Raw genomic sequence first — 12,251 nt, forward strand, 5'->3', positions numbered from 1 at the left:
ATATATATATATATACACACACACACACACACACCTGTACAACTTGTATAAAGTACATCTATGTAGCGTAGAAAATTCAAAGATATTGTTTGCAATGCAGTAGTACAGATAATCTTCAACATATGACACGTTTTAAACATGAATTAATGGAATATTCAAGGCTATTCAAATTAGTCATTTACTGTGAGTAAAAACCCTTCAAACGGGAGCATGTTGTCATTGTTGGCAGATTTGAAAGAAATATGTGTATTATGGATCAATTTAAAGTCGTTTGATCCTATACACACAAACACAACTGTGTGTGTTTGGTGCAGCTTCCCATCGCATTATCGCCTTCTCCCGCGTCCCTACCTGAAAAATCGGCTTCTGAACCCCGTCGCCTATCCCGTGTCGGGTGTAGATTGACTGATGCAGTGTCAGTGTGCTGTGCAGCTGTCGTGTAGATGCAGCGCGAGCGGTCACCACTAGAGCAGCATCACGAGCTACTGTACAGTGTAGCTGCTCAACAGAGGTCATCAGATATTATTGAGCAGCGTTGGCAAGATTCCCTCCAAAAAATGGAGCTAAAAGTAGAAGCTACCCTGTAAAGAAAGTGGTTAGCTTTCTAACTACATGGCATGCTAAATTTATGTTTTATAAACATTAAATATTAAAAATAGTTAACTGGAGATTGATCGATGTGCATGTGCATTACAAAACAAAAACATCTCCGAAAGGAGTACAACAAAACTATTGCAAGTTTTTATCGTCTAAACCTAGTGTTTTGATAGCTATAATAACTGTTGACCTGAGTGTTCACAAGCTTGCAGGCGCAGAAGGATTTTTCGATGACCAACGATAAAATAAATTAGCAGGTTTAGTTTCAAAGGATTGTCGATAAATATTCTATTTATCTGTCCTCATTGCTCTGCTAGAAAGTATTCTGCTCATTTTACTCGCGAATTGGGCATCGCAAGTCCTGATTCATAAACAACCGCCTTTTGAATGAACTACAATTCCCTCTGCTGGACAAGCAATATTCAGCCACTTACATTTTCATATCACTTTCATAAATGTTTGGTGTTTAAAAAACTGCTACTGTCCTAATCTTAATTTTTAATTAATTAATTAATTTTTACGTTATCAAAAGTGTATGGTAGTTGTCACTCCATTTTGTGAAATGCTTTATTCAACAATAAAATAATAATTAATAAGCCCCATTCTTTAAACATGATAATCTGAGGTGCTAGGGAGAAGAGATTTTCAAAACCCCCTCACTTGCCATGTAATTTAAGACAAAAAATATCAAATTAGTTGACTCTACCCATGAAACATGCTATATTATGAGGGTGAAGGATATATAAACAAAATAAATAAATAAATGCAAATTATGTTGTTGCAAAAAACTGTGGAAAGGCAGTGCAACCAAATTAATACCTTTAGTACCTATTCTGATGTGTTGATCTGTTACTCAATTCTTAGACTATACTGTAAAATTAATGCTAATGTAATGTGACCCATTTTAATAATGACAATAATAATGTATCTCAGTGTCCTCCAAGGTATAGATTGATCAGAATAACAGATGAAAAACAAGAGAATTACTGAAGGGCATGTCTTTTTTTAGAGCTGATAAGGAAATGCTAAATTGCAGGGGGATTTATATATCATACACAGCTGTAGCTGCTTTTCCAACAGATTCTATGAGGATTCACCCATGAGGTTGATAATTAGTAGCATATCAGCTGTGCAAGAAGATTTTGACAAAACAACCAGATGTGATGCACAAATTATGTAAAATAGAAATGAATAATTAACATTCAGCATCTCCAAATCATGTGAGAGGAGATCAGTTTGGAACGCTGGGAAAGTATCCACTATAGAAAAGCACATTTTGAAACACGTAGTTTTTATTTTCTGTAGACTATAAGAGTTCACTGCGTTACAAAAGGAATTTGATAAATGAGCAGGCAGGATACAAAGAAATCTTGATGTTACAAAACATTGAGTCCACGAGTACAATACAAATTTCCCTCTAAATCTCTTAAAACATACAGGTTTACAAATATCCAGCAGCTTTTGAAATAAAGTCTTTTGTATTGGTTTCTATGTTTATTCCGTCTCGTGAAAGAACAAGGCATCTGGTGGTAAATAAATGTTTATAAAGTTAAGGTGCAATACAGACAAAGCCAGATATTTCACATCTAATATACAATATATTTTTTCGAGCTGTTTATGACAAAAATAAAGACAATTTTCTTCTATTTTTAACTACATTAATCCCATTTTAACGAGAACAAAAGCTGTCTATATGTTAAAGGAATTATGCATTTTCCCATTTCAATTAAGAAGAAATGGGTGGGTATATCAGAAAAGCACATTTCTTCACATACATAAGAAGCAAAAAAACAATTGATTGATCATTTTCAGCTGAGGAGTCATAGACCAGATGAAAAATACACTGTATGCAATTTTACATGCCTTAAACTAAGTCAAACAACAGCAAACACCCACAATGCAAACACAAGCGGTACTTGCATATTATAAATATCATTATACAGTGAAACATATGGATTGACCATAAAGGGATTGCATTCGTCAGTTCTAAAGCACAGTTTGCAAAAGAATTTATGAATATCACCATGTAGCCTATACCCAGCTGCCCCTACTAAATCGGTGCCATAATTCTAGAATCACTAACAGCAGGATGAACCTAAAACTGCCATTTTGATTGTAGGAGTTTATAGGAGTGCTCGGAGTATTGGCACATAAAATCATTGCAGATTTGGTGAACCATGTATAATCTTCTTCATACAATCGTTCTCTCTATAATGCATTAAAAAAACCCACATTTGCTTTTAAAGGCAAGAAATGAAAGTTTAGGGTCAGTTAACCCAGAAATAAATGAAAATGGCAACAATTAATCATAATAATTGTCTCTTCAAATGAGGAACAGTATGCGTGTTTGTGCATTTTACCATTTTATCTTAAATTCTCAATCAGAAAAAAGAAGAATATGCTGGTGATTATCACAAGACGACAAAAATTATGTTTATGGTTAGTGTGACTCATTCCATCAGCTCTAAACACCTGCCCTAAACTGCTTCATGGGTTAGTAAGTGGGAGAGAAAATGAAGTGCTTGCTTCCTTTCGATTACATCTTTGTGCTGTGAAGACAAATGTCAGTCAATCTTTGCATACCCCTTGACATCAATAGAGACGTGAGAGAAAAATACTCTCGACCTCATTTCACCATTTGGAATTCGCATTGAATATTAACGGCTGTGGAGTCAGACTTGCTGTGCAGCCTTACAGAAGGGGTTGCTGGTAGAAGGCTGCTTGTTGCTGCTGAGGTGCAGGTTGGGCTGGAGCTGACACTGGATAGGAGGTTGGAGGCAGACCAGGATTAGCGTTCTGATAGGCAGACATATCCATACCCATGCCCATCTGTTGTGGGTAAGGGGCGGGGGCTCCGGGAGCTTGGTTTACGTATGGTGCATTCATGGGGCCGCTGCAAGAAATAAGCAATTTGCAATTATCTAAGACTAGTTTTCCCAACACCACTATCAGAATAATACATTTTAAACAAAAGTATCTAAAAAAGGCTGTTTGCAAGTACACCACCCGGCATCATATGCTGATTCCAAAAATAGTGCCCGCTTTGCTCTAGCATGTCATACTTTCTCACAAAATATGATGTGCATTTTGTTAAATTTTTAAAGTGAAGAAGTCTAGTATTACCCCTTAATCACCAGAAAAACTGTGACTTCAGAGACATGATTACCATCTTCTTCTGAACCAGGATACAACTATTCGTTCAATTCTCAGCTGATTTTTGTATGAATGAATCTGAAGATATTATTTTATGCCTAATCTTAATTTCAATGTTTGAATATAGCCAGTGATAGAAGAAAATGCAAACACGACCCAGATGTTCTCACGATTCCAGCACATCAACTGACATCTTGTGAAGCAAAACACTTTGTGTTTGTAGCAAACAAATCCATCAAGACATTTTTAACTTCAAGCCATTGCTTTCAGCTAAAATCCTCTATCCATAATATTGCTTTCTAATTTTCATTTTTGGGTAAACTATATTCCTTTAAACAAGAATAGTAAACTAATAAAGATGGAGAAGGGGAGCTCCCATGTGTTTGCACTCAGGCGCTGGTGTTCTCATCTTTGTCAAAATAAAAGTCCCCATACTGACACTTATCACCTAAATAGAAAAATGTATCGGCCAACATCGATAATTTAAAAAAATGTCAATATATCTTCCTTGTGGGAAATCAGTGGACTAATAATACAGTTTTCTTCATTCACTGTTGATGTGGACAGGATTTGGCCGAAACTGCATACGTAGAAATTAGGGATGTACTGAAATGAAAATTCTGAGCTGAAACAGAAACCGAGAAATCTGGATGCACTTGGCCAAAATCCGAAACCGAAAATGCTTTTTAATAATTACTAATTATTTTATAAAATAATATAAAATAATTTTGTAAGACTTTTTAATTTAACTCAATTTTAATGATACTGAATTAAAAAAAATACAAGCCAATAAAATAACCACACTTTTATTGAAAGTATATGGACATAAACATATTAATATTAAATAACAATATATTATTTTTATTCAGTTCTATGCAACAGAATCTAATTTAACTTAATTTTTTTAATTATCCAAATAATGTATAGTCCTTCAAAGCTATTATTATCAGAGCATGTGAGCAGAGCATAGCGTCACGAGAGGGTAGAGTCATTTTTACCAGCGTTGCCCAGTATAGCTGTGCTACACCGAGTTACAGCACATTAGCGCTATTGCAAACAGGAACAAGTATACTACATCAAAATCTACTGTCGGCGCGTTATTTGAGCGGTGCATGATTGTAAAGCTCTTTGGGTGTACAGCAATACATAATAAAACACTATATAAATCCCTCATTCATTCATTCATACATACATGAGTGGAGCGTTCGCATGGGCCATGAACAACTCAAAGGAATGCACACTCATAGAGCGGAATATTGAGCGGAGCATCATAATTATGATTTTTGCACAGTGACGACGGCTAGAGGGAGAGTGAAACCTGTGCGCTGAACACGGTGTGTATATTTTCGGCCATATTTCTCTTTCGGACAAAACCGAAAATGCCATTTCCAGCCGATAATTTTAGGTGGCCGAAATTTCGGTGCATCCCTAGTAGAAATATCCATATATATGCAAACAAGGCCAAAGTTGCTTCAAAATTAGAGGGACACTAACAAGACGCCTTTGGATTACCTGATGTAAGTAGGTTGTGCTGGCTGGCTGATGGGCACCGCATTGACTGAAGGAGGAAGGGAACAGAGAGGGCCAGCTTGGTCCGTAAGACTATATCCCTGTGGAACACCAGAGGACATGTAGGCTCCAGATGGCTGATAACCCTGAGAGAAACAAATAATGATATTCAGAATCAGAACTCAGATTCAGAATAATGCAAAACAGAGCTGTTTGTGTCACAAAATACCATGGACTAAATTTGCACTAACTATCTATTAAAATGGCAAGGCCAACCTGCATCGTGAGAAGAGTAGGGGCTCCAGGGTAAGTGCCTTGGAGAGTCTGCATTTTGGAATATGCATTGTAAAGTGGAGCCTCATTCATTAGCTGGTTATACAGTTCCAGAGCCTCCAGCACCTTCACATTCAGTTCGGACAACTCTGAGTGCTTCCTGCAGGAATGAGAGAGAGATGTTTTTCCTCATATGCAAAGACTGGAAAACAGCCAACCTAAATTTGGGATAAGTTTTGATTTCAACAAACCTGTCGATCTCTTGTAATTTCTCATCAATCATTGGGTTCATCTTTTCACAAGCATCTAAAAAAGAACAAAACAATAGATTCAATGATCTTTTGTACAATGTAACATTTGACAATAGAAATGTTTAAATGTGATAAAACACTGTGATGATGCGCTATTAACATCGTAAATCTAGCAAATCAGTTTTGTATATTTTCATTTAAAAAATGTAATTTACATTTATAACACTATACTTAGCATTTTATTACCATGGCAGTAAATTGCAGAAAACTAGTTAATGCTGCTGTGTATGTGGTTCTAACACAACGGATGAGGAAATGACAGCAAATTTGAAATTTTTTTATTTTCTGACCAAAGTAATCAATCTCTCAATTTTTTTTTTCTCTTTTGGAAAGTCATAGAAATGCTATTGTGTTTTTTTTCTTTTGCTACTGAAGCAACTGGGAATGCAAAACTATATTTCACCACTATAAAAGTTAATCCAACTATGACGAATTCTGCTTTTAGGAAGCCTGGAAACGTGAAAACGGTCCATAAGAACAAAGTATACTGGAGAGCCATGTAATGACGGGATATAAAATTACTTGTATTGTCATATTTTGTTCATATGTCCCTTTCTTACACATAAATGTAATCGACATTAAACATGAGCAACACATGAAGGGCTTTCCTGGTACCTTCCAATGCGACCAACTCTGGGCTGTCAGATGAGGCATCTGCAGGGTCTGTGTTCTGGAGCAGGTACAGAGTTTTGTCCATCTTCTCCTATAGAGAACAAAGTCAACGATCAACATAAGACAAGAGAACACCAAGAGCCCGTTGATCATATCAATTACATTTCTCCAGATAAGTGGAGATGTGTGGCCAAAGATCAATCAGCACTCACCTCATCTATATACACAGGCTCAGGCTCAGCTTTGACTTCAACAATGGGCTCCTCTGGAGCTACTGTCTTCTCTACATACATCACTATAAGAAAAAGAATTCAGGAGATCTGCATGTGCAATTTTAATATAAAAATGCATTATTCCTGCACAAAAATCCAGGTTATAAAGTGTATTACCAGGGTCTGGTTCATCATTCAGTTTGGTGGTGACAAAGTTTGATGGAAAGAGGCCTACTCCTCGATGATTCTCTCCTTTCCACCAGTTTGGATCACTGTTGGATAACAGCAACATTATTTCTCAATGGACAACTGATATGGGTTATGGGAATTTTTTTTTAATGAGACACAAAATAGTTTAAACTTAAACACAATATTGATTGTGAAATTGATCAAATTGATTAAAATAATGTCCTTCAACAATCAGTTTACCTGTCATCAAGGATGATCACAAGCTCTCCAGCCTTAAAAGTGAGCTCATTGTCTTCAGCCGCTTCAAAATCATAGAGGGCGCGCACTTTACGTGACTCTTTTCCTCCATTGGTGTTGTAGGGTGGATCAGCTGTCATGGTAAGAGGTCGTGTCTCTGCCTGCTGTTTCTGCTCCTGTAAGGACAGCTCAATGGCTGCAACAAGCAAAATAAAAACACTTATTGTCTAGGTAAAGAGGACTATAGTTACAGTGACTCCACAGTTAGAGTGTCAAATTATTTTTTATGATGCTTCGGCAGGGCCCCAAAAACATTTATCCGATATAAATAAACCATAATAACAAATAATGATATGAAAGTATGTTAGCATGAAGAGCCTTCACCTTTGGCCAGATCATCATCATCAACGGTTTTGCTGGTGGCAGAAGTACTGTTGAGCTTTGTGCTGGAGCTCTGCAAGTAGAGATCACATAATAACACATCAGAACTGATTTGCAAAAAAGTCATTTTATCTATATAAATTCTATATATAAAATCAGTCGATCAATTAAATTCAATTTTACATATATATATATATATATATTTAAGAACACAGAACTATAACGCCATCTATGGGTGTGTTATATATAAAAAAAAAAATAGCAGCAAAAACACTGATACCAATCAGATAGAGTTAACCACTGACTCGGTCCCACAAACCATTTATATAAGTAGGTTTTTGTGAAAACATGTATATGATGACCTTTGAGTGACACAGTAAAGTCTTGTGACCTATTTTATGTTGTCGGTACTCAACAGCTACAGAAATGTTTACATGCACTTGTCCTTTAGTCAAACAAAATGGTGTGACAACAATATAATAAAGAATAAGTGAATAAATGAAGAACGAAGAAGAATTGAAATCTCATGGTCCGTGAGGGCAGTATGGCAAATATGTGACAGGAAATTCCATTCTGTCTCAAGTTTACACACATGCTTTAGCATTCCAGATGCACTCGGCTGATTTATTCGCCTCTAACCTAAATGGCTAAAGTGTTATCAGATATGTCATGTGAGAAACAGTGGTCATGTTTAGTCACATGATTAATTCATAAACCATCTCTCATACAGAGGTGGCTGACTATTGTTTATTAACTTTTAATGTTAAAAGTTTAAATAATCTTTAAAAACACATGGCCTTTTTCAAAGATTGACCAAACAAAACAGTAAAAATAAAGAAAAATCACCACAAAACATTATTATTAACAGTAATATTGTTAAATATCATTACAGTTTAAAAGAACAGTTTTCTATTTTACAAAGTATTTTTTTTTCAGTGATGGCAAAGCTGATTTAGCTGGAGACATTACTCCAGTTTTCAGTCTCACGTGATCCTTCAGAAATCGTTCTAATATGCCAATTTCTTGATATGTGCTCAAGAAACATTTCTTATTATTATTAATGTTGAAAACAGTTGTGCTACATAATATAATATTTCATATATTTATATATTTGATATATTTTGAGAAAACGGTGATACTTTTTTTCAGGATTCTTTGATGAATAGAAAGTAAAAAAAAACAGCATTTATTTCAACTAGAAATCTTTGGTAATATTATACATGTCACTATTAATTAAATTAATGTCCTTGCCGAATAAAAGTATTAATTTCCCTCCAAAAAATAATATAAATAATAATAACAATAATGAAATCTTAATGACCCCAAACTTTTGAATGGTATTGTAACTGTGCGATATACGGTTATTATACATTAATTCATCAATTAAACCAACTACAACAAACCTACATATACAAAAATATTTTCCTCCATTTTAAAATGCAAACAGTTGACAACATTAAGCACAGAAACTCTGAAAGAACATTGCAGTGACCTACACTGCAGACATGGCATGACAACGAGGTGACACAGATACATCTGTCACAGATTTCTGTGACCTACCAATACACGAAATACAAACAGAATAACTAATGAACTACGCAAAATTAGGATGTAAAAAGTTATCGCTATGAAGGTAAACCCAGCCAAATTACAGGGTCATATATCTAGGCCAAGTACCAGCGGCTGCTGTCTGTTCATCAGCATTTGTGTTTATAGACAGCTGACATCACACCGTGAGATCCAACAGGATCATGTTATTAGTTGATAGTAGAAATACCTGGGGGTTTGCGGTGGGAAAGGACACTCCGTCTTCTTTGAGGGACTTGATAGTGGCACCGATGAGACTCAGTTGCGGGTCTTTCTGGAACTCTTCGGCCCACTCCACCATCAGAGCCTTGAGTTTCTCAGCAACCTTTGGGTGAGCCTGAGGAGAAGACAATGAGGATGGCAGACATTATCAACAGTATTTGCCTTAATGTATGCAATTACAATATAATTTATACAGTGAGCTGAAGATCCTTACCCTGTTTAACACACTACGAACTTCACTGGCAAACTCCCGTGAGCAGATTTCTAGGTGAAAGATTTTTCCACTGTTTGAAACGCAGGCACCCAACAACTAAACAGGGAAAATACAGCAATATTTCAGCAACCATTATTTGCATAAAAAAACCTTTCCATGATCAATGAATTTCCAAGACCTTTCCTGTTATTTGTAAATAGTGGATATGTTTTAAAAAAAATTGATTCAGACTGATTTGCTAATTCATGAACAGGTAAATTCAAATGTGTATTGAATAAAAGATATTTCCATGACTTTTCCAAGCTAAGAAAATTTTATTTAAAAACTTCCTGATACTTCCAGGATTTCTATGACAATTTAAGAACAATTTTCTACACAAACAGTGATTGCACACCTGTAACAATTCTATAACTGTTTGTTTATACTTCAAATGTGTGTAAATGAAATGTGACCTCATAATAATAATATTAATAATTAATTTCTTACTATTACTATTTATTGTTATTGCAGTCTTGTAACATTTTACATAATGTTATAATAATAATAGATAATAATTACAATAATAATTACAATAAAAAAATAATTGTCATTACTGAACGCTTGCAACATTTCTATTTCTGTTAGATTATCTGTACAATTATTATTATTACAACAAATTCACCAATTAAAAAAAAGAGCATATCTACCCAGTTTATTTCCTTGTAATAGCCATGTAATACATTTTTGTAAAGATACAGCCAGATGAGAAAGAAGGTATCTAAAAATAGAGTGAGACATCTTTGCAGGCTGAGATGTTGGTGAGTCAGAGTGGGAGCCCACAGAGATGCCTGTCACTTCCAGATGCGCTCTGGAGTTTTTAAAGCTTTTACAGCTTTAGTTTTTCTACCCCAGTTTAGTGCGCAGTGACTATTTGCATGCCATACACAGGTTATTTTTCCCAAGAACATTAACACTGTGATAACTAATATGATCGTTTACTAAACTCTACAATGGGAACTGAATATGAAGAGTGAAGAGCTCACCGTTAATGCATGCATGGCTACATGAGGGACCTTGTGGTTCACACGCTTCATGACTGACCTGAGACAATCCTTTGCACTATGACAGAAAAAAGTGAAAATGACAATAAGGGGCATGAAAATATTTATACTAAAAATAACTTACTAAAATAAGCATTGAAAACATAGTTGGGAGAAACTCACCCATTGGGAGTTGTCCCGACCCGGTCACAGATATCCATAATGAGGCCCCAGTCCTCTGATGTGTTAGTTTCACTAGTTGCTTTCTCTGAAAATGCGAAGGAATGAGCATTCATACAAACAAATTCAAATGATACTCTCAAAACAATGTTCTCAAAGGCCATAAACACACAAGAATAGAACAATTAGTATATATACAAATATATATATAAAAAAAAACATAATAATAATAATAATAATAATAAAAATGAAACAAGTGTGAATATGATCAGATTTACATCCAAGGTATTGAAGAACAAGATTTTGATAAATATTTAGTAGGCATATATGCATGCTGTTAAACAGACAAAGTAGCCTGTTTTGCCTGTTATTTTGCATATCCAGCTTGTCTCAACATGCACAACAAGCATTTCTACGATAACCCACTAGTATAGATTATTTTACCCCTGCTTCAAGAATAAAACAGCTGGGCGCATTTGAATGACTAACTCTTAATGACGACAGGGAAATTTGCATTGCGACATCCAGCAAAGTACAGCTTGAAATAAAATGACCAATACTCGAGTGCTTTAAACTCCTCCACAGAGGAACATACGGTGTCACAAGTTCATACACACTAAGCTCTCAAAGGACAAAACTATGAAAAGAACAATGTACATGCTATTGTGTGTTACTTTTGACAAATGAACTCCCGTTACTCATTCATGCTTACTGGAAATTGATAAAAAAAAAAACAACAACATTGTATTAGGAAGGTAATATACTATTTCATGATAGATTTACGTTTTTTTAAAATTACATTACGTTTTGTTAATTAAATGTATTTAATGTATAATACTATGTTATATGAATTATATTATATTATATTGTATAGTAATTATAGTATATTATTAGTAGTTAAAATCATGTTTAAATATCACGGCATATATAGGAAATATCTTCGAGTTAAAAAGCTTTATTTATTGAAATAATAAACATTTTGACATGTTAGTATGATGAACTCTGTACAAACAGCTCAAAAAAGTTATTTTTGACAGACTGGAAATGTTCAGTGTTCATCTAAAAAGTTCCAGAAATGTAGAAAATATTTCAAGTATGGTGTCCGTTCTGCTAATTACGTTGGACAGCTTTAATAGTTAAATCCCGAAATATAAGACGGAGTAATAGAGGAAATAAACACACATACAAACAAAAACAAAGATCTTGAGGATCTGACATCGAGCAGTGCGCTGAATCGGCCCTGACTTGTCAATATCACATCACTTCGACAAAAACAACACTGTCAAACTCACCCACATCCTGATCGAACGGGTTTTGGCCAAATAAAGGCATTTTGAGACCGTTTCCTATCTATTAAAGGTTCAATTCAAGCGTATGATCTACGTAAATCGATGATTTGTCGTTCTCTCATCCATTAAATTGCGTCCACTTCCACCAGTTGCTCTTCCGTAAACTTAGTAAGCAAACGCAATGCCTGTCAGAAATCACTGACGTGTCACAATAGTCAAATGATTCTAGATTTTAAGTTATATTTGGAATTTATATTAAGACTACA

At 35.1% G+C, this 12,251-nt stretch overlaps 2 protein-coding genes across 2 annotated transcripts in view; both read right to left on the minus strand.

Annotated features, from left to right (window-relative positions):
• LOC107714393 (voltage-dependent L-type calcium channel subunit beta-4-like) overlaps window positions 1–516 on the minus strand; it is a 36,495-nt gene extending 35,979 nt beyond the window's left edge. Inside the window, exon 1 of the mRNA XM_016520230.1 lies at window positions 352–516. Within this exon, the coding sequence (XP_016375716.1) occupies window positions 352–516 (165 nt within the window). The remainder of the gene's footprint in view (window positions 1–351) is intronic.
• Window positions 517–2,223: 1,707 nt separating this feature from the next.
• Window positions 2,224–12,154, minus strand: LOC107714296 (signal transducing adapter molecule 2-like). Its single transcript, XM_016520112.1, has 14 exons — window positions 11,989–12,154; window positions 10,700–10,784; window positions 10,520–10,595; window positions 9,498–9,593; window positions 9,252–9,398; window positions 7,478–7,547; window positions 7,097–7,289; window positions 6,845–6,939; window positions 6,668–6,750; window positions 6,459–6,546; window positions 5,784–5,838; window positions 5,536–5,692; window positions 5,263–5,405; window positions 2,224–3,490 (listed from the first exon to the last, which is right to left on the minus strand). The coding sequence occupies exons 1-14, from the start codon at window positions 12,026–12,028 to the stop codon at window positions 3,289–3,291; spliced, it is 1,530 nt and encodes a 509-aa protein (XP_016375598.1). The 5' UTR covers window positions 12,029–12,154; the 3' UTR covers window positions 2,224–3,288.
• Window positions 12,155–12,251: the final 97 nt, after the last annotated feature.

This window comes from Sinocyclocheilus rhinocerous, unplaced genomic scaffold, assembly GCF_001515625.1.
Source record: "Sinocyclocheilus rhinocerous isolate Xijiao unplaced genomic scaffold, SAMN03320098_v1.1 scaffold12, whole genome shotgun sequence".
NCBI classification, from domain to species: Eukaryota; Metazoa; Chordata; class Actinopteri; order Cypriniformes; family Cyprinidae; genus Sinocyclocheilus; species Sinocyclocheilus rhinocerous.

Bases quoted from the DNA above. Each gene is read 5' to 3' on its own strand.
- LOC107714296 (XM_016520112.1), bottom strand. From the start codon at position 12,028: ATGCCTTTATTTGGCCAAAACCCGTTCGATCAGGATGTGG. The intron at 9,594-10,519 runs GTGAGCTCTTCA...TTCCCTGTTTAG, and splicing joins TAGCCATGCATGCATTAACG to TTGTTGGGTGCCTGCGTTTC. The intron at 6,547-6,667 runs GTGAGTGCTGAT...TGTTCTCTATAG, and splicing joins AGCCTGTGTATATAGATGAG to GAGAAGATGGACAAAACTCT.